The 20,823-nt window shown below is 45.0% G+C and overlaps 1 protein-coding gene across 1 annotated transcript in view; it reads right to left on the bottom strand.

Moving 5' to 3' along the window:
* Nucleotides 1-20,823, bottom strand: part of ZSWIM7 (zinc finger SWIM-type containing 7) — a 1,030,928-nt gene that overhangs the window by 223,215 nt on the left and 786,890 nt on the right. Inside the window, exon 4 of the mRNA XM_069615228.1 lies at nucleotides 13,300-13,402. Within this exon, the coding sequence (XP_069471329.1) occupies nucleotides 13,300-13,402 (103 nt within the window). The remainder of the gene's footprint in view (nucleotides 1-13,299; nucleotides 13,403-20,823) is intronic.

The raw sequence follows: 20,823 nt of genomic DNA, 5'->3' as shown, positions 1-20,823 counted from the left end.
CAGTCTCCCTCCAAGAAACGCACGCAAACACAGGCACCTGTGACCAGCCATATTCTGATAATCACATATACACCTGATAATTCCTATAACCACCAATACACCTGGCTGACCGGCATCTGTTACACAAAAGCTAATCCCCCGCCCCTGAGCATGACAACATCAAAACAGTCATAATGGCAGCCCCTATCCCTGACCTCACTGGGCTTCGTAGGCAAACGCGGCCAGTACAGTACCACGCAACCATACTCAGAAGCCGGAACCCAATGCAGGTCTTCTCACAATACATCGCTCCACAAATAGGAATATGCTACATTACTTGCAAAGAATAACGCTACACGGTCAATATCAGAATAGAAATTTAATGCACAACAAAATCACCAAGTCCATACAGCTATTAGGTCATGAACTCCAAAATATATTTCATTATTGTGGGCTGCATCCGCAATAAATGACCAGCTTCTTCTTGTGTGACGCCCTGTTCCTTCATGGTACACAGGGGCTACATTCACGTTCAAAAAGGCAACATGGAAGCGCCTAGAACCGCAGGGCCGTCCCATTAGGTAGGCACTAGTCCAGCTGAAAGGTCGATATGTTGCTCCTAGCCACTAGTACTGCGTAAGGGCATGTGGCCCATTGGCGATCGTCCCATAAGATCGTAATGGTGCTCCACTGATTAACACGAATCAGCAGGTGTCGGGAGTAAAAGCCATCTGCAGGAGTGGCATACAGATGGCAGCGGCAAAAGGGGAGGAGATACCTGTCACCCAAATGAAATGAAAAAGAATAGTATGGGCATCAGAACTTCATATGAATTACTCACTTCAATGATCACACTAAATCCACAGCCATATGCATGCTAGCCCACTCAAAAGGATTATTCCAACCCAAAAATCACTTGCGAATCATAACTATATAAATCGAGGTGAAAACACTATTACAAACGAGTGTTTGTGTGCATGCGTCTGTTAAAACAGAATCCATTAGATGGGATTAGTAACGTGCATAGACACAAGTGTTTGAAGGCGCATCGAGACAGGGAGGGTTCAACAAGGGCAGATAGACGATGGTCCCACTATGGCAGCCCTGCATCACATAGCGCAGGGGAAGTGGATAGGTTCCAAAAAGCCCTGTACATGGCAAACTCTCTATTAAATCATCTGTCCATGCATCCATACATCATTCCCTCATCCCGGTATGAAAACGCCTGATTATTTACTCACATAACATGTGAAATTTCCATTGAGTCTGTGCGTAATGCAGTCTGCAAAATCCACTGTGCTCCAGCCCGGAATTCCAGTGTTGTGAAGTAACATGTATTTGGGAACGTCCTGCCTTATCGTCCACTACGCTATTGCGCATCCCATACTATTCATATCAATCATTGCATTCTCGGCCATGGCCCCTGTCCGAAGGACATTAAACAATAGAACTTTATATCTGCAGTCAGACCTGTGGGCGTCTCCTCGCCGCTAGCTGAAAACCGAAAGCGCTGTCCTTCGAATTCCTCATTTGCAACATCACGTCGAAAAGGCATCTGTGACCGCTTGAAATCACAAATCCATCCATGTAGTGCGGCAGTGTGTGAAAATGGCAACTGGCTTCACTCACAAATGGGACGCCCCGCCCGTCGGTGAACCTCGGTACAGTGCTGCATGAGAGTCCACCGTTAATCGAGTACTACATTCCACTGACCCTTCACAAGTTTGTTCGCGACTGCAAAGATAGTATGTGAAACAATGGGACCATAGCAGAATGAACATATGAACCAATATTTCACTGCCATCGGGATCAAACACATGATTGTAATAGCAAGATGGCATGCGTCAAATTGCAGCGTTGTGTGCGGGACGTGCTCGCCCAAAGGGGATTGCAGCTTGCACAGGTGGAATGAATCACCACAGGTGGAGGCTATACAGCCTGAAAACACATAAATTGCACACCCAACCCCCTCCCACAACCACACCCACTCCAAAATGCTACCGGCAGCACTAGCGATGTTGGCCCTGGGGGACCTGATAGCACTGCAAGTACTCCAACTTCAAGAAGAAGACGAACACCAACCACTACAACAACCGGCCGCACAGAGGAGACGCAGGAGGAGGAGGAGGGCAAGGCAGGGCCAGCAAGGCCCACCAGCACAGCCACTACCACCACGCAGGCAGCCCGCAATCCCACGCCTCCGAGCTCATCCGTTCAACCTCACTGATGAGCAGATCCACACCCTCTACCGTTTGGACCGGGACACCATAACCGCCATTGTGGACATGACACACGCTGACCTTGTCAGCATGATAGATAGCCCAACCGCCATCCCACCCCTACTGAAGGTGGTGTCTGTACTCCACTTCCTGGCCACAGGCACCTACCAGCACACAGTCTGACAGTTGCATGGCATTTCACAGCCACTGTTGTCACGGACACTATTGCAAGTGCTCGATGCCCTCCTGAAGCACGCAGACGATTACATCTCTCTACCACGCTCGGAGCAGGAAATTACGAACACAAAAGTGGGATTCCATGCACTTGCCGGCATACCGGGTTGCATTGGTGCCATCGACTGCACCCATGTGGAATTGGTTGTCCAACATGCCATGGAGGCCCAGTACCGCAACCGAAAACAATATCATTCTCTCAATGTACAAATGGTGTGTGACTCCAACAGGATCATTACACATTGTTGTGCCCGATTTCCTGGATCAACCCATGATTCTATGGTCTTGAGGAACTCTAAAATACCACGCTACATGGAGCGACACGCAGGGAACAGATCCTGGCTACTCGGTGAGTCTCATTTCATGCATGATAATGTGGGGTATGTGATGCGGCAATGACCTGGCAGGAAGGGGGGGGGGTGCGTACGTAGCAATGTCATTCCACAAACATCCTTTATTGTCCACATACAGGTGATGCCGGGTATCCTCTGAAGAGATGGCTCCTTACACCACTCCGGAACCCACAGAACCAGCATGAGGAGGACTACAACCATGCCCACTCACGTACCCGTGTAGTCATAGAACAGGCATTCGGCCTACTGAAGGGTCGTTTCCGCTGCCTCAGCAGGTCTGGCGGGGCACTCCTGTACCGCCATGAGAAGGTTGCAAAGATGGTCATGGCATGTGTCATGCTACACAAAATGTGCGTACATAGAAATGGGCCCATGCCCCCTGACGCAGAACTGCAAGCACCTGAAGATGGTCATGATGAGGGTGGGGATGTGGCAGCACCTCAAGGAGTCCGCGAGGCACAGGAGGGCCGTGAAATTCGTCAGATTCTCATAGATTCATGCTTCTAGCACTCACGCCTGGTGGCTGATACATGGACACGGGACTTGTGGCACTGTGTGTGTCTGGAACATGCACAATATGGACTGTACGCCTATAAAGGCCTCGTACACAAAGATCAATGTCCACACATCTCATTGGATGATTGTGAAATGTTTATAGCATATGTGAAATTATGTTACACACCCCATCGACCCGCCACCCAAGTAAGCCCAACACACCCCCTCCACCCTCCTACCTCCCCCCGAACACCAGTGTCCAAAGATGCTCATTGTCAGTGGTCAGACGCTATTGCAAGCCCCCTCTCCGGGTATCAGGGGCACCCCTGCCTGTGGAGCGCAGGTTCCTCCCAGATCTACGTTGGGGGCTGCCCTGGACGGAACTTGCAACGGATGATGTCTCTGCCTGCTCACGTCCATGCATGTCCCTAAGGGTTTGTGAGAGCTCAGTGAGCACACGGCGCACAGCGGCAAGTTCAGCACATACGTCTTTGGACGTCGCATGCAGTTCCCCCCTCAGGCTCTCGGTGCTTCTCTCCATTTGTACCCTCAGGCTCTCGGTGCTTCTCTCCATTTGTGCCCTTAGTGTCTCTGTACTTCTCTCCATTTCTGCCCTAAGTGTCTCAGTAGATGTTTCTATGGCTGCCTTAGTACCCCCACATTCATCAGCATGGTCCTTGAGGAGCGTGGCCAGTTGCTGCTGTTGCACGATCACCTGGTCGAGGGACTGTTGCCTCTGCTGTGCCATGGCCATTTGCGGTGGTGTCACAGAGGGGCTGATCACCTCATGTTGCCTTGCCACAGGGCTTGTGGGGGATGGCCAGTCGTCGTCTTGTGGGTGCCCCTGCGTGGTATCCTCATAGTGTACGGGATGAAACAAACAGGGGGATTGAGACAGGTCATGGATGGATCCTACATCGACATCACCGTTTTCTGTGTCGGAGCATGCTGCCATTAATGCAGTGTCACCTATGGTGCTGCTGCCACCAGAAGCAGTGCCTTCTGTGGCATCCATTGGGGGGACCTGTGGTGGTGCTGTTGTGGGCATGCTGGCTGCTGGGGTGCCTGTTGAAGTCCCCTCCTGTGTGCTGCCACTTGATTTGTGCTGCTGCCGTGTCTTGATCCGTGCAGCTGAGGTGGAGGGTCTTTGGCCGTTGGTCTTGGCCCTCTTTGCAGGTGTGCTGGTAGGGGTGTCCTGGAGCTCGTCGTTTGAATCGGACCCTGTGGTGGAGTAAAGGAGGGCGAGCGTTATTGATGGGTCTGTGGAAATTGGAATGGCAATGTATCACATGCATTGGGGTGGTACCTGAGGGTGATTTGGGTCAGGGCCTTGGAGGTGGTTTCACTTTTTGTGTGGATTGAGGATGCAGTTGTTTTGCAGCCTGCAGTTAGGGTGTGCCTGCTGCACATGTAGAGGGTGTTTTTAGGATTTTTAATTATTTATGTATTTAATGTGAGTTTTAAAGTGCGCTATCAGGCCAATGTATGTGGACGTTCTCCTGGACATGTGTTTCTGTTGCACTATGTGGACACATGGTACTTCACATGATTGGACATTGTGGATTTAGCATTGTTTTATTTGGCCCACCTACCTGATTCTTCGGATGTCTGCACTCCTTTCTCCATCCCTCCGACTCCCTCTATACTCTCCATTCCAATGGTGGAGGCACAGATTTCTTCCCAGGGGGTCAACTTGATGGGTGATTCCGATCCTCCCCCGGTAGCTGTGGCAATGTTACGGTTGGCGGATAGTATGCTCCGTACGCGTATCCGCAAGTCGTCCCATCGCTTTCTGCATTGCTGTGGGTTGCGGGGTGCGGTCCCCACCGCACTTACCCGCTGTGCCACCAGGGCCCATATGGCCTTCTTGTTCGCAAGTGCCGTCCTGGTCATTTGCGTCGAGAAGACGACGGCAGCATTCTCCTGGAGGGTCTCTGTGAGCACGGTGAGTTCCTCACGGGAGAAGTGGACCTGCCGCTTGCGGTCGCACGCGTTTTTCGCTACTTTTCCCATTTTTATTGTTTTCACTAGGGTGGATGACGGGTTGGGATGTGTCTCAGGGTAGTATTTTTAATGGTTGTGTGGGAATTGTGATTTTATAGGTGTACGGTGTGCTGTTTCCCGTTCCGGGACCATGTTTTTACTTCCGTTTCCGTATATTTACGGTCACCGTATTTTCCGATTGCCGCTCATTACGGTGACCGCTATGATGGGTGGCGGAATTGCACCTAGGGCGCCGTACGACGGCGGTGAGGGGCGTTTTGGGGACATTTCCGCCATCGCGGACTTTGCACTTCCGCCATGGCGTAGTGCTAGTGCCCGATGGGTCGGAATTAGCCGCACTTTACTCCGTCGTGCAATGGCGGAAACGCTATTTACGCTATGGCGGTCAGGTCAGTTACTTTCCGCCAGGGTCGTAATGAGGGCCATAGTCTTCTGAGCCAGGGAATGCTCTTTGGGCCGAGCTTGATTTACGCTCTTAAATTGCAGGCGAATGTTTTTTCGTGCCCGGGAACAATAAAGCTTATGACATTAACAGTGCAATATTACCGCAAATGGCAAATACAATTTTTCAAACATCCCCATACTCGCCAGCAAGGTTGAGTATCATGCAAATGCTATTGGCCCTTCAAAAACTCCCCTCATCAATGCGAGTGGGCTAGTAGATTTTGTGAGCCCTACCTCCAGGGTTTGGCATCACATAGCAGGTGGCCTTGCCTGAACCTTAGAGCCCCAATTAACCCATTTGGGGAACCTCCACTTTCCTATATGTAGAGAGTGCTTTCTAGACTACATGTACATGCAATGAATGAAGGCTAAGTTTGTGGCGAATCACGCCTATTGGTACAGCATTTGGTATTCTCAGAAGTCTCCTCCAAAACCTTGCATTTAATTTGTCCCAGGTTTCCCACGGGATTCACAGACTGGTGTCCCCTGCGTAGGATATTGTCAGTGTTACTTTTGCATTATAAAAATCCACTAATGGTTTCGTCGTGAATTTGCAAAATAATTTCTTGAGTATTAATGCCTGCACCGTCAGCTGGACCATTTTTAGTTGCAGGTTTTCGATCCATGGTTTATCTCGCCAATCAGCACTGATTATGATTCCTAGATATTTTGTGCTCCTCGTTATTGGGATAGGACTGTTTCCAAGACACCATTTGAACGGTTTGTTCACTTTCACTTGCGTTTTTTTTATTATTATGATTTCCAATTTCTTGGCATTCACTTTTTGTTGGTTTTCTTCTATGTATTTCTCTAGTGCTTATAGAATTCGCAGTAGGGCTACTGCAGTTGTATCTAGCAGAATAAGGTCATCCGCATGTAAGTGACCTATGGCATTCCCAGTTAATCGCGGCGAGCATGTTCTCGGTGGCTCATGCCTGTCTTTACTCTCCAGGATATAGAAATTATGTAGTACTGACGCCAACGGACACCCTTGTTTTAGGCCTTTAGCCTAAAGGGAAGTTAATGATGAGTGGGTAGGGACAATATCTGTGCTCAAGAGGAAAATGATGATGGGCTTGTGGCATCTGTGTGAATCCCTGCAACGATAATTATTATACAACGGATATAATTACTATGTACGTCCAAATGGCACAGATTTGTGTCCTTTCAAACCCTAACTTTGCAATTCACCATAAATGTGTGTGCGTGTGTACATATTTCCTATCTTGGCAGCTAGTGCAGTGTAGATGGATTGCTAAGAGGAGCATTAACTATGCATTTTTCAAACTCTGACCTGCAATAAACCAAAGAGCTGGAAGTTGGGCAAAGATTCTTTTTTTTTTAAAAGCAACAACGCTCAATTCTTAGCAGCTGCATCTCTTTCAGTGACAATAAGGATAACACAGACCAGAAAGCAATTTCATGACAGCTTGTCTGCATGGCCTGAATGCTGGATAGTATTTTAAGATAAGACCCCAGGGCAACTGCTTTATTTATCTAGACTCCATAATGAGGGCCATTTTGCTTAGCATATTTAGCTTGGCATTTGTCCTAGCGGTTGTCTTGTCTATTCTTCAGAGCATGTTTGATTCTGCCAATTTGGGTGGAGCCATGAAAAAGGAGATCTAGTTGCGTATGAACCCATGCTCCCTCTGTGCCTGTTTTAGCTAAATGTAATTGTTTTCGCCCACACTTGGGGATTTTCTTAGGACCTCAAAGTATAGTGGTTTAGTATTCGCGGTTCAGGTCTATAAGCTAGAATTTCATAAATCGATAAGTCACAATTTAAGCAGGTCTGATGGAAACCATAGCTTTTAGCCATCCAATAACACAAACAAAGTAATTGCTGGATCTGTGAACTGCAGAAATGAAAAAGATATCCAAGTGACCCCAGATTTCCCACATTCAAACCCTTTTGCACTTCTTTCTCATAGTTGCTTTTTGATGAACATTCATAATGGTGCTTGCCATTCTCTGAAAGATGAGTTTACAGTAGAAAACGAGCAGAGCAACATTACTCCTAAATGTATAGCTTGACCCTAAGAAATCTCTTCACCCTATGTTATAAATACAAAACTCTAAAAGTTCCATAAACAAGCAGAGTAGTATTTGTGGGGAGAACGAGGCAAAACTCTACCAGAATTAACAGTACTTACATCCGCTGCATTCAGAAATTGCTTTTTTTAAAGCAGGACACTGCAAAAGGAGGAGACCCTTAAGGTCTTTAGGTTCCATACCAAAGAGGTTAGCGAAAAGAATCTACGCCTAGCACTCCCTTGTAATCACTTTTTCTTTAAAGAAATACATTTTTATTTGTTTACACTTTTGACTATTTAAGACAAGAAAATAGTTGTTGTTCCAAAAACCTTGATTACATTTTCCAACTGAAACCGTTATCCAGAGGCAACAGTAAAGGGCCCCCAGAAGAACATCCCCACACCAATCCAAAGGTATTGTGTGCCTCATGTTAAGTGAAATACTCGAGTACAAAGCGGTGTAAACCGACTACAATTATGATCAATTCGATGTTCACATGATTGGCGTTTCCTCCATTCAGCAGAAAGTTCCACAAAGTAAGAAGTCCCTAAACAACCAAATTATACTCTGGTTATGCTTTAGGAAGAACTACACATCAATGGTATCGGAACATTGTATATGTAAAACGAATAAGAGACTGCCTTTTACCCAGGAATTCTATAAAGGTCGGGTTAACTCCCCATAGTTTAGTTGATGGTATACTATCTTTTCAGGAGTAAACATTTCAAGTTTCAAGCTATTAGCCAGGCATACAAAATGTAACTCGTCCCCTCAATTCTCCACATATACACAGCACACCATTTATTCCTGCCAAAAGCCAACTATCATAAGCAAGTGGCATGTGCACATTTTGAGGCCTGTTTGGATGCAAGAACGTTCCATCCAAAGGGCAGCTCAATCCAACTGAATCGTGCTCTCTGGTGACCACACTAATGTTGTATGAGAGTTATCCCAGAATGGAAAGGTAGGAGATTTGGCAAACGTTCCTCTCACTCACGACCACAAATAAACAACCACAAAAAACCGTCCTCTGTTAGATCCATCAAGTTTAGACCAAAATTATTGATAGTCTCTAAATTCACATTCATGTCTCTGTACTGGTGTCATGCACCCACCACGCACCATATGCCCTGCTCCACGCACCACAACAAACAGTGCGCACACACACAACAGACACTCACAATAGCATCCATCCATCCACACACACACTTACCTGCAGTACCCGTCCTGGCGCTTGTATCCCCGGTGGCGCTTGGGTGCAAGCCAGATCGGGGCAATAGCATTGTTTAAAATCACACATGCGCGGTGCCCCGGCTCCGGTGCATGCACAGTGCTACAGTACTTGTGTTGGTTGCTGAAAAGACCAACCAAGCACCAAGTAGCCTCCCTCTCGCACCGGAGTATATAAACCCGTTCCAGACACTCCAGTGCATCTCATTGCACTCTGGCAGTACCGTTTTGGTTGCTGTCCTTCCTTGCCTTTCTAAGCCTGCTTGACTTGTTTTGCCTTATCCTGCCTTGTCTTACCCTAACACGCTTGCCTAGTCTTGCATTATCCTGCCTGCCTTGATTTGCTTTGTCCTGCCTGCCTTGTCTTGCCTGTTCCGCCTGCCTTGTCTTGCCGTATCAATCCTCATTTGTCAGCCTTGCCAGACCATCACTCTCTCGTTGGATACTCTACCCTGCTGGTATGTTCACCCCGCCTACCAGTCTGCCTGTCTTGACCTTGCCAGATCCTCTTGACTCAATCCTTCCTGTTTTGAGCCGGTCACCTCTGGAAAACCTCTGGGGGTCCACTTACTTGCAGCCAACCAGCACCTTACTTCCCCTGTCAGTGTTCACACTATCCTCACGCCATGCTAATACAGGGGATGTCCTCATGTGGTGTAGGGATTCGGGGCGACAACACCAGGTTCTCACTTTTTTCAGGAGGTGCCAAGCAGATGCTCCACTCTACATGATGTCCTTATCCAGTCTCGCAGTCACAATGGATCACTGAGAAAGACTCCTTGACAACTGGCAATGCAACTCTCACTCTGACAACACTCTATCGAACTCCCACAGGCTCCTGATCCAATCATTGGGTTAGGGCCCTTGTCATAGTCACCATTGTCAGGGCAACATTTGTTTTGCTGGGTCTTCCCCTACTAACCCAGTCCCCAAGCTGGTCATTGCCAGGCTCACTGCCTTTTCTAATCTAAAGTGCCTGCTCCCTAGAGTGTTGGCCATTGTGACATTCTGCCAAAGCATTGGTCTGTACTTCAACGACACTCCAAAGCGCTGTTGCAATTCCAGAAGCCAGGTCCTCCTGGTGCTGCTGCATGTGATCAGGCATTCATAACTCATACAAGCCCTCATTCCTGAAAGACGAGTCCTGAAATAGGATATTGCTGACTTCTGCTCTCTGCACTGCCAGCTTTTTGTCTGTGGGAATATGGGTACGTGGTCCGCTCCGTTATGTCAGATCAGAGGCGCTCATGTTTCATATCAGGCTAACTGAAGCATAGGGGCTCAGAGGAGTGCAATGATCAGTAAGTCCTCTTGCCTGCACTTGCTGGTAGTCTCCCACAATAACCTTTTCACCAAGTACTGATGCTCCCAACTTACTAAGATAACAAGGAGAATCATAAATGGAGATCAAAACGGTTTGATAAAAACAAACAGTTGCAGTATACAACAAATTTAGAACATATTAAAGCTCACAAAACACCACAGCGATCCGTGTGTAGCCGTAGATGCAGAAAAAGAGCATGACAGCATTTAGGGGTTAATTTCCGATGAGGTGGTGCTTTGAATGGATGCGTAAAAGTGAGGCGTAATGTTTTACCCGTCCAATTAACGCTCAGGCTCATTTTTGTGTTATTTTCCTAGACGTAGGAGGACAGAAAAGCAGGGTTTATATATCCACATTGCTTTCCTCTTCTGTCTTGGAAGAGCACCCAGTTTTACGCCAGCATGAGATTTTTGTACGGGCGGAAAACCAAAGGATTCCTACGTAATACGCCTCAAGTTTACACCTGTTAAATAACAGACTGATTACATAAAAATCCATTAAACAATTCATGCAATGCCTAATTTCCAGGGAGTGTTTTATTTTTCCCAAAGCAAGAGTAAAAATGAAGAGTTAAGGTCCTGTGTAAAAGTCCTGAACACAATATCAATGCACATCATATTCACATATCATCTTCTGTTTCTGACAAACTTAAGTACAACAAACAATTGAAACAAAATAGCTTTGGAAAGTTTAAAACCATTAAAGACTTCAATTCCCATAACACCTAAGTTACTCGGACGAGGAACAGGATAGAAGAGTCAATGTGGAAAGAACAACCTCAAGCTAAAAAAGTAGACTAGTTGTTTTCAAAATCATCAGCTGTGCAGATTTAAAAACAGTGCGACTTGCCATGCAAAAGAGAGTGGAAGGAGAGGAGGAGGTGGTTGCAGTTTGAAGGAAGGAGAAGGAGAGGCATGCCACAGAGGATGCGAAGTGGAGGACCAGCTCTGGGGCAGAATCACAGAGGTGAGCCGTGCTGAAGGAGAAGGTGGCTCACGGGCACCCGCCTGGAGACGTCGCGTACCGAAGGAGAGGCACACCGGTGGAAGTCAGCTGTTGCAGGACCCAACGGGATGCATTTTTGTGGGACAGCAAAGGTTCCATTGGAAGAGGTGTGAGAGACTGACGCGGGAATCAAGAGACACTCTTTGTGCTTGGAGAAACCGGCCCGGCAACGGTTCCCTGCTACTACACGTTAAACCGGTGAGTCAACCAAAATGAGTTTGGGGCTCCGGGACGTGTTATAAAGTCAAAGGACACTTGGGGAGACAATCGGAGTACCAACCAAGTAGAAAAGAAGGGCAAAAAGGGTACAATTCGCTTCACATGAGATGTCAGTTTGGGGAAACCTGGAACCCACATTGCCATAAGCAAAAAACATGCAAGCATTGTACAATTCTCCACATGAGATGTCAATATGGCTGGTAGAACATATAAAAAACATCTGGAATTTCAACCTACAATGCAGCACATTTTCAAATCATGTAAAATATCGTAAACCATTTGGACAGCTTAATAACCTTTCTAAATTCATTTTACTTATATGCCACTCCCACCACCCCATTTCAGCCAACCACACCATCAGTTTCTGTTCTAAGGTTTGGAAGGAATGGCCTAAAGTCTTGACATTTGTCCCAAGTGGGGATTTCTATATGGAAGAAATCTGATGTTTCATTATCAGATACCACGCATTTAAGTGAGTTTAAGAGCAGGCGCCAATAGTCCTCTATCAAATTTGGTATTACTGTCATTTTGGGAAACAAACATACGCAACAAGCGTCCTACCAATAGTAGATGCTATCTTTAGATTCTCAACATCACATATTGTTATGCAATGTTAGCGCCCTTTTGCATATGTTCAGGTAGCTCAGCTAATCAGGAGCAAGGATTTCCAGTCACTATTCTCCGACAGCATGGCTAGAATTTCTGGTTCGAGGCTGGCTATGACAAAGATGTGCTGTGCCAGCACGTTCCACTCAGCTCTCCGCCACACACCTGCTACACATCTAACCTGCGGTTTCCTCTTTGGACATACACCCTGACCGACATAAGATCAGCCTAGTCAGTAAGGACTGCTGTTCCAGGGTTGAGCTCCTTCCCTCTCTGCCATCAGCATCCAACAGGATGTTACTCCCCTCACCACACCATATTATCATGCCAACCCCTCATGTTGCCCAATCCACTGCATTATTTCCCACTATTTTCTTCCTTTCTACACCACAGAGAGTATTAGAAGCTTTAGCAGCCTTGGAGAGGGCGTTATAGGCAATGCCAGCCATTACGTGCCCTTTGCCCCACTTAACAGCCTTTGCTTCGCTCCAGGGCATTAAGTACGGCTTTTCAAGCACCAAATGGCTAGCACTGCTCACCAAACCCAGCAAGTTTATTATACAGCAGCAGTCTTATAAAGAAGAGAGTGGTTGAGTGAAGGAGACCTTTTTCTAGAACTAAAGCACCCCATTGCAATATCCTTAAAAGCGTATGAAATTGAACAACTCTGGACTGATCATTGTTTAAGGGTTTACCAATTTGCTTGTAATCTAACCATGGAGTTACATAGTTTCCAGATTGGACACTTAAGTAGATACAGTGGCGTATCTTCCAAATTCTTTAATATGCTGTAATTCAAGCATTGCATTGTTTTTCCGCTGGTTCTCCAGAAACAGTAGTTTTAGTCTCATGATCCAGGTACCAAGCATGGAACAAGGAGATCAAGGATTGCCATCCTGATTCATACACGCTATCTTCCTGTGCCTCACTCTGTGCCTCACCCCAACTGTGCAACAGTAGCAAACATAATGGGTTTGTTGGGGGGGGGGAATGCATCTAATGTCCCTCTATCTTTATATTCCCCTTGTAAACTTATGTCCCATCATGTCTGCCCACCACCACCACACACATGCTCCAGGTGGACAATTCTGTTTTCAGGATTTACAAAAGCAAATGAAAAACAGACAGAAGAAAAGAGATCCCACTGCACCTGAAATACCATCCTTCCACTTGGGCTATTGATCCGGGTGACAGAATGCTGATCGACCAAATCCAGAGCATGAAGAGCAGACGAACCAAACACAAACTTTAACCTGCAAAATCAAAAAATGTAGCAAAGTCAGTCAGGAACATGAGTAGGGATCAGATACCCCTGTACAGACATTTTACTCAGTAAAACAGATATTGCTATGTGAATAGAAAATGTGAAGCTATCCCATTTTTGCGTTCATGTGTTTATTACATACATTTTTGCAGGAGGCATGTAGAATCGGTGCCATAACATACGTGGATGCTAACTTTTTCTGTTCCCTGGGTGAACCAGCATACTATTTGTGCAGATCTGCAGATTAGCAGCTAAGGGATGTGTCTCTTATAACACACAGAGGAGGAGAAGAGATGAAAAAAGAAGAGGCGAAATATCAGAGACGGTTAGAAGTGAGGTGGGTGATAACAGATGAGGGTATTAAGAGAGGAGAGGTGGAACATCAGGACTTTGAGAAACAAGGTGGGTAAGAAGAAAGGAGTAGAGGAACATCAGGATTTGGAGGGTGTGAAGTGGAGGTGAGAAACAACATTAGCAGAGGGGAGGTGATTTAGAAGAGAGGGGAGGTGATTTTTAAGCGATGATGATCATCAGATGTTGGAGTGAGGAGGAGGATGAAGTGAGGAAGAACATCATGAGGTGTATAGAGGGGGAGGAGATAGTGGGAAGGGGGAAGAGGAGAAGGATTACTGCAGATGACAGGAGAAGATTATTTTACACAGAGAGAAAGCGAAGGAGGTGGTCAGTAGAAAGCCTAGGATGAGTGGAGGAATGAACAATAAAGTGTAAAAGAGATGAACAGAGGACCGAGAGGAGAAAGGGTTAATAATGGAAGGTCCCATAGGTACAAGCATGTGGCAGGACATTGTGGAGGAGAGAGGAAGTAGAATACTTGGTCGTAGCACCATCACCTTGAGAAAGGGAGATGGTGAGAGGCCTAGTAAGAAGCCAGTGGGATTTCTAGGTACCAAGTATGGAACAAGGAGGTCAAGGATTGCCATCCTGGTTCATAGACGCTATCTTCCTGTGCCTCACTCTGGCCAAGCTGTGCTACTAACCTTGACTCGAAAATTGGAAATCGCTAAACAAGAAAGAAGCGCACACAGCCGGTGAGTTGACAAGCAACCCGAGAGACTGGTGTGTGTTAAAGTGAATGAAGTAGCAACATTATATCACAAGTGAAGGCTGCACGCGTGTGGATGAGACACGAAGAAAGGCAGACCGCTGAATGAAATTTAAAGTAATTTGCAGCTGTGAGATCAGTGATACTAAGTAACGGAGTGGTCCGGTGAAAGGAATTAACCCATTCGAAAGACTCTGTGAAAGGTGCATTTTTTGAAGTTAAGAGGCGAACAAACAGCAAAGGTGAAAGTAAAACAGTGAACGTTGAGTCGAAGTGGCCCTGCGGTGGTCTGTAAAGAAAGCCACGCACACTCGAAAGACTTCGACATCTGAAACTGGTCTGAGCCCGACTGAGGGGGACCTGAAGTATAAAAAGCTTGGGAAAGGGAGCCCCTTTGCAACGAGTTCAACTTTATCGTGAGAGGACTGAGCCCGATAGAGGGGGCCTACGAGAACTGCGTGGGCCCGCAGAGGGGGATCTTTATGAACGTTTTGGTTGAAACATTATTTTGGAAGCTAGAGAAAGAGACTTTAACGAGGAAGGCCAGGTGGGCCTCGATCCATGGTTTTGAACCGTGTATTGTGTTAGAAACCGTGCTAGAGTGTGTCTTCCTGCCTACAAGAATAATACAAAGATGGGTAACACCTGCATCGCTGACAAAAGGGGAAGCAACAGACAATATTCAAACATAGAATATGTCAGCGGAAGAGAACAATGCTTACTAGGCAAGGACCACCCGACTCAAAAAGAAAGGAGGACCCAAGGCCTGCACATCAGATCAACTCAAGAACAGCTAAATTATCCAAAAAACTGTAATCATTTTATTATCATTTCAATCATTAAAAAGTACATATTAAATTCACATTGAGCTCATAATAAATATTAGCTTGTTTATTATAAAGATAAAGTGCATCGCAATAAAGTGCTTATCTACAACAAAAGGACAGTCTACCTAGTCCGTACCGCTGAAACGCAGCAGGACTGCCTGAATCCCCAAGGGAGCGAAGGGAATCACTCAAAAGGGGTCCGGCAAGTACCGGTGTGTCTGCGTACTGCTAACTGGAAAACCAGCAAAATACAGTCAAATAATGATACTACGCACAAGAACTGGCAAGGGGTGCCGTACGTCGACTACTAAAGTGTCAATGCAAACCAATATACAAAGATAATAATAAACATGACGCTGGTTGTAAATAGTAGTTTCGATGGCATAGAGCATCTAGCTGTGTCCCAGTTGATGCCCATCTTCTACAGGACATTGCACTCCCTTTGAAAAAAAGTGTTGTTTTTTTGCCAACTAGTATTTAATATTCACAATGTGTAAGGCAATGCTAAAACCGGTAATAAATGTTTACAAACCGGAACCGATAGTCCCACCATTATCTCAACCAGAACGGCTGGTCCCAGTGTCCTGTGGATTAGTCCAGGAGTATATGTGGGCCGTGCCAAAGGTAAGTCACAATGGAATGAATCTGGAAAACATTGACTGGAGAATCCACAATGAAGGTTTCCCATTGATTAAGTAAGGCAAATAACCTCAGAGGTTAATTGTTAACAGATTAATGCACGCCAGGAAACATCAACCTTGTTTTCATCTGGCTCAAGTGTGAAAAGTTAGAGCAGCTGCATAGAGTCGTCTAATTGTACAGCCTTCCCGGCAGGATCGAGTTCAAAAGTGTCAGTCTTAGCGCTGCACCGGCATATAAATCCATTGAACTGAATCCCCGAACGTAAAGGAACCTTCATTGTGGACTCTCCAGTCAATGTTTTCCAGATTCATTCCATTGTGATTTACCTTTGGCATGGCCCACATATACTCCTGGATTCCCTTCACTCACTTGGGGTTTCAGGCAGTACTGCTGCAATTCAGCGGTACGGACCAGGTAGACGGTCCTTTTGTTGTAGATAAGCACTTATTGCGATGCACTTTATCTTTATAATAAACAAGCTAAAATGTATTATGAGCTCAATAAGAATTTAATATGTACTGTTTAATGATTGAAATGATGATAAAATTATTACAGTTTTTTTAGATAAGTTAGCTGTTCTTGGGTTGATCTGATCTGCAGGCCTTGGGTTCTCCTTTCTTTTTGAGTCGGGTTGTCCTTGCCTAGTAAGCATTGTTCTCTTCCTCTGACATATTCTCTGTTTCAATATTATCCTGCCGACAAGGATCACCTTGCTCCGTGAGGCCTAACATGAGGAGGAGAGCTGGTTCAGCCACATTATCATTTGAACACTGATTTTCCCTTTTGCATAGATTTCTCCTTTTTACACTTTTTGTACAAAAGATAGGGAAGGCATTAGATTTTGTTAGCATAGGCCATTTTGATTTGACAGACTCCACTAGGACTGTTTTGTTTATCGTTTGATGGTCAAGACTGCTCCCATCTTATTTATAGGGCAAAATAGGAATTTCTCCAATCCCAAAATTTCAAATAAAGGTTTTAAAAAATGTATCCACTATGTCTGTCAATACTTGTGATACCATGCCTTCCTACAGCAGGTAATGGGAACTTGTGGTCTTGGCTTCCCACAGTAGACAGACGCTCCTGTATCCGGATCCTCAGTTCTCTGATTGTGTTCCCAATATATATTTTCTGGCATTTGCATATGATCGCATATACAACATACTTTGTTCTGCAGTTAATTGTCTCATTAATTTTGCACATCATGTGCTTAACACATCTTGAAAAAACAGTCTTTGTAGGTTATAACCAACGGGTACTTTGCTGTCTGGACTTTCCTTATAGATAGGATGGTCTCAATTTGTTCTTCAGGGTCGGTGCCCTTGTGAATATGATCCTTGGAGTGTCGTCCACACTCCCCTTTAGGTCCTTGTCCAGATGTAAGAGGTGCCAGTGCTTCCTCAATATTTGAGCAATAACATGATTATCACTGCAATATTTCAAGGCATAAAATAAGCAGTGTCGCATAGCAATTTGCTATGCAATTCTGTCGGTTTGCTAATCAAATGGACACTTGTATAGCAAAGTTAGCTATTTAAGTTGCCCTCGTCAATGAAAGCACAGCTCACCCTGCAATCCTCGCTTGCCCTCAGTGCTCTCTTCACCCTCTCTTCTCAGTTCATTTCAAGTGCTAATGGAGAGAAAGTAGCAGCAGTAATCATTTTCTCCACTTGTGCCAAAGGCATGTGTGGACATGCTATGCAAGAATTTGTTTCTTTATCAAATAATTGCAAACCAGAAGTAATTGGTGTGATATGATAGGTTATTTATAACATGCTTAATACCCAGAGGTTTCTAAGTGCGGACCCGGGGATTGTACCTGTGTTGCTCAGCGTCTTGCTTCCAAGGCGAGCATGTTGCCCCTGAGCTATCCTCCCGATACTTTTATTAAGCTATCTATATCATGTCTGGCAAAGACCAGTATGTGCCAACTTTATATTTTTTTAAAAGACAGTCATGCAATTCCATTCCTAAAATGTAAGTTGTTACATAATGCATAATTACAGTATTGATACTGTAAAACACTGCATAATTTCTATGCTTTACAATAAAGTTTAGGTTAGTGTATCTACATTTCATAGTGTCAACTATATTTTATTTCGTTGGGGAAGATGGATCATATTGACGAGTGAACACTTTTGAAAATGTACATAATCACATGCTCAAATGCTTTTGATGGCAAACCTAGTTCTGTAGGTTGCATACATCTTGCAACTAGTGCTCAACCCATGAGCGAACCCATATTTAATGAAATTGCTATATTATCACCCTGTTGCTTTATACCAGGTACCCTGAAAGTGAGATGACCACAAACTACAACATTCCAAATAGTTTGCCCAGTTTCCTGCCTGCTACGCAACCCAATCTGCTTAGTCTTTCTTTCCTCTTACTAATGAATACACAAAGCGTACTACATGCTTGCAAAGTAGTGATCAATAGTTCCATCCAGTCTGTACATATACAGATCTAATGCAATACCAAACACTAGTTAGCCTCCGGAGCTCAATTTTCTTCATGATTATGATTGTATTATGTATTACCACCTACTGGAGACAGCTGGCCAAACTGTTTGCAGAACCCTTTTATGATATCTATTCATTTGTGTCCATTCATGCAGATAACCTTTTACATTTTACAGAAACTCATCTATGTCTCGCAAAGTCTTTTTACCCACTTGCATAGCGTGTAGATTTTTATAAAGGGCGAGTAGCATTTGCAAGAGACGTTTGAAACTTTTATTTAAGCATCATCTTTGCAGTAAATGTCAAATACAAGTTTCACTGTACATGGCTTGCCTCTGGGTGGCAGCAGTGTGCCAAACAAAGTGGGTTTGTAGTGACATGCACCATTTTACAGAAATCTCTTTTTAAATTTGTTGTCCGCCGTTGCTGTGGGTCGGGTGCATTTCTCTTAGGTTGCATAGGTAAACTAAGTTACCCAACTTGTAGGTCTAGCTGAAGTTTAAACATTTGCAAGGCCTGACACCTTTCTCTAATGTCTTATATCAGCGGTATGCAAAACTGCTGTATTGTTGCTCATTTCATGTCTTTGGTACAAATTACTTCTGGTGATAGTACAAACTTGCTAATTAAATGGGTCAGTTTGCTAATCAAAAACATTTTAATTAGCAAACTCTGCTAATCAATTTTTGAAAACTAATTTATGCCTTCTATTTGGTAACACATTTCCTAGTTCCTTGTGGTTGCTTCCTTCCCTGCTCTTTTGGTTTCATTGTTGATTCCCTTTCCATGTGGCGTGCCTTTTCCTGAGCCTGCTTTATACCGTTTGTTGAATATCCCTTTTCCAAGAATCTTGTTTCCAAGGGATTACATTCTTTGTCGAAAGAGTCTGCTTCTTCACAGTTTCGCCGAGCCCTGATGAATTCCCCTGTGGGGATGTTATTAATAAATGATTTACAATGGCAACTTTTGGCATACAGTATATAATTCAGCTCAGTCCCCTTTCGATATATTTAGAACTTCAGTCTACTGCCATTTGCATGTATATATATATATTGTTAAAACCCAAAAGTCAATCTTTGACTGTCACTCTGATACGTAAAAGTAATTCCAAAACTGTTATTGTTGAGCCTGTTCACAAACGCGTTTAAGTCTGTCTGGCTGCCTTTCCATACCATCAATACATCATCTATGTACCTGTGACACATTATGACATGTTCCTTAAAATTCACATCCTGGTATCCTTGCTTAGCCTCAAATTCGCCCATGAATAGGTTTGCCAGGGCAGGTGCGTAATTTGCACCTATGGCCACTGCTTTTGTTTGTTGAAAGTACTGATCATTGAATATGAATTTTTTGTGATCAAGCGTGATCCTTAACATTTCCTTCAACATGTCAATATGTTCAAAGTAAGAAGCTGAACTATTTCTAAACGCGTAGTCAATTGCACCAAATGCTCATTCATGTTGTATAGATGTGTACAAAGCATTTAACATCTTGTGTCACCAGCATATAATCCATTTTCCATGCTAGGTGTTTCAAGGAGATTAGAAGGTGGGTAGTGTCTTTCACATGTGAGGGTAGTTCTAGTACCAAGGGACGGATTATGTTTAAGTATTCCGCAAACTTTTCAGTGGACCAGCCTATCCCGCTCATGATTGGTCTTGCTTCTGGGATTGTGTCATAGGTTTTGTGTACTTTCGGTAAAAAGTAAATGGTGGGCATGGTAGGTTCCTTCACTAATATATACATTCTCTCCTGGTCCGTAATTAGACCTTATCTGTGCCATTTCAAAATATATTCTTTGATTATTGTAACCACTTCCTGTTTAGGGTCACTTCTAAGTATATGATAACTGTAACGCCCACCTGGTTCCCACGGGGGTGCTGATCTAGTCTGGATTACTGCGGCCTCTTCTAGCGTGATGCGCAGGACCCGGAACACCGATTGGACAGGACCTCCAAATCGTGCTTCCTTGGCCCGTAGGAATATCCTTCTGCAGATGAGAAAGGGGATTAACAGTCTGCAGAATGGTGTGCTAGCACCCCCCTCCCCCCTCCGTTCCTCTCTATTCCTCCGAACCCGGTTTAAGCTCACCTTACAGTTTGGAAGGTTGAACTCTCCATCCTGCTTCTGGTGCAGGGGCGCGCGTTCGTCCAGTTACTTCACTGGTTTTCAGAATGGCGCTGGCAAAATCCACTTGACTTTCCTGAGCGATGCGCCGTAAGTATGAAAGTTCAAAGTTCAAGTGAGGCCCCCTTTATGCTGTCTTTCTCACCTGTGATCTGTCCTTTATTGCAGGTGCAGAATGAAGGCGATGCGTCGAGGGGTTAACCTGCCGAGGTGAGTAGTAATGAGGGTGATCCCTCTAGATGTCCTTATCATTCCTCTGAAATGTCTCTAGTCCTTTCCCCATAGG

This window comes from Ambystoma mexicanum, chromosome 9 (genome assembly GCF_040938575.1).
Source record: "Ambystoma mexicanum isolate Mex_15411 chromosome 9, UKY_AmexF1_1, whole genome shotgun sequence".
NCBI classification, from domain to species: Eukaryota; Metazoa; Chordata; class Amphibia; order Caudata; family Ambystomatidae; genus Ambystoma; species Ambystoma mexicanum.
This window is presented reverse-complemented; position numbering and strand designations above follow the sequence as displayed.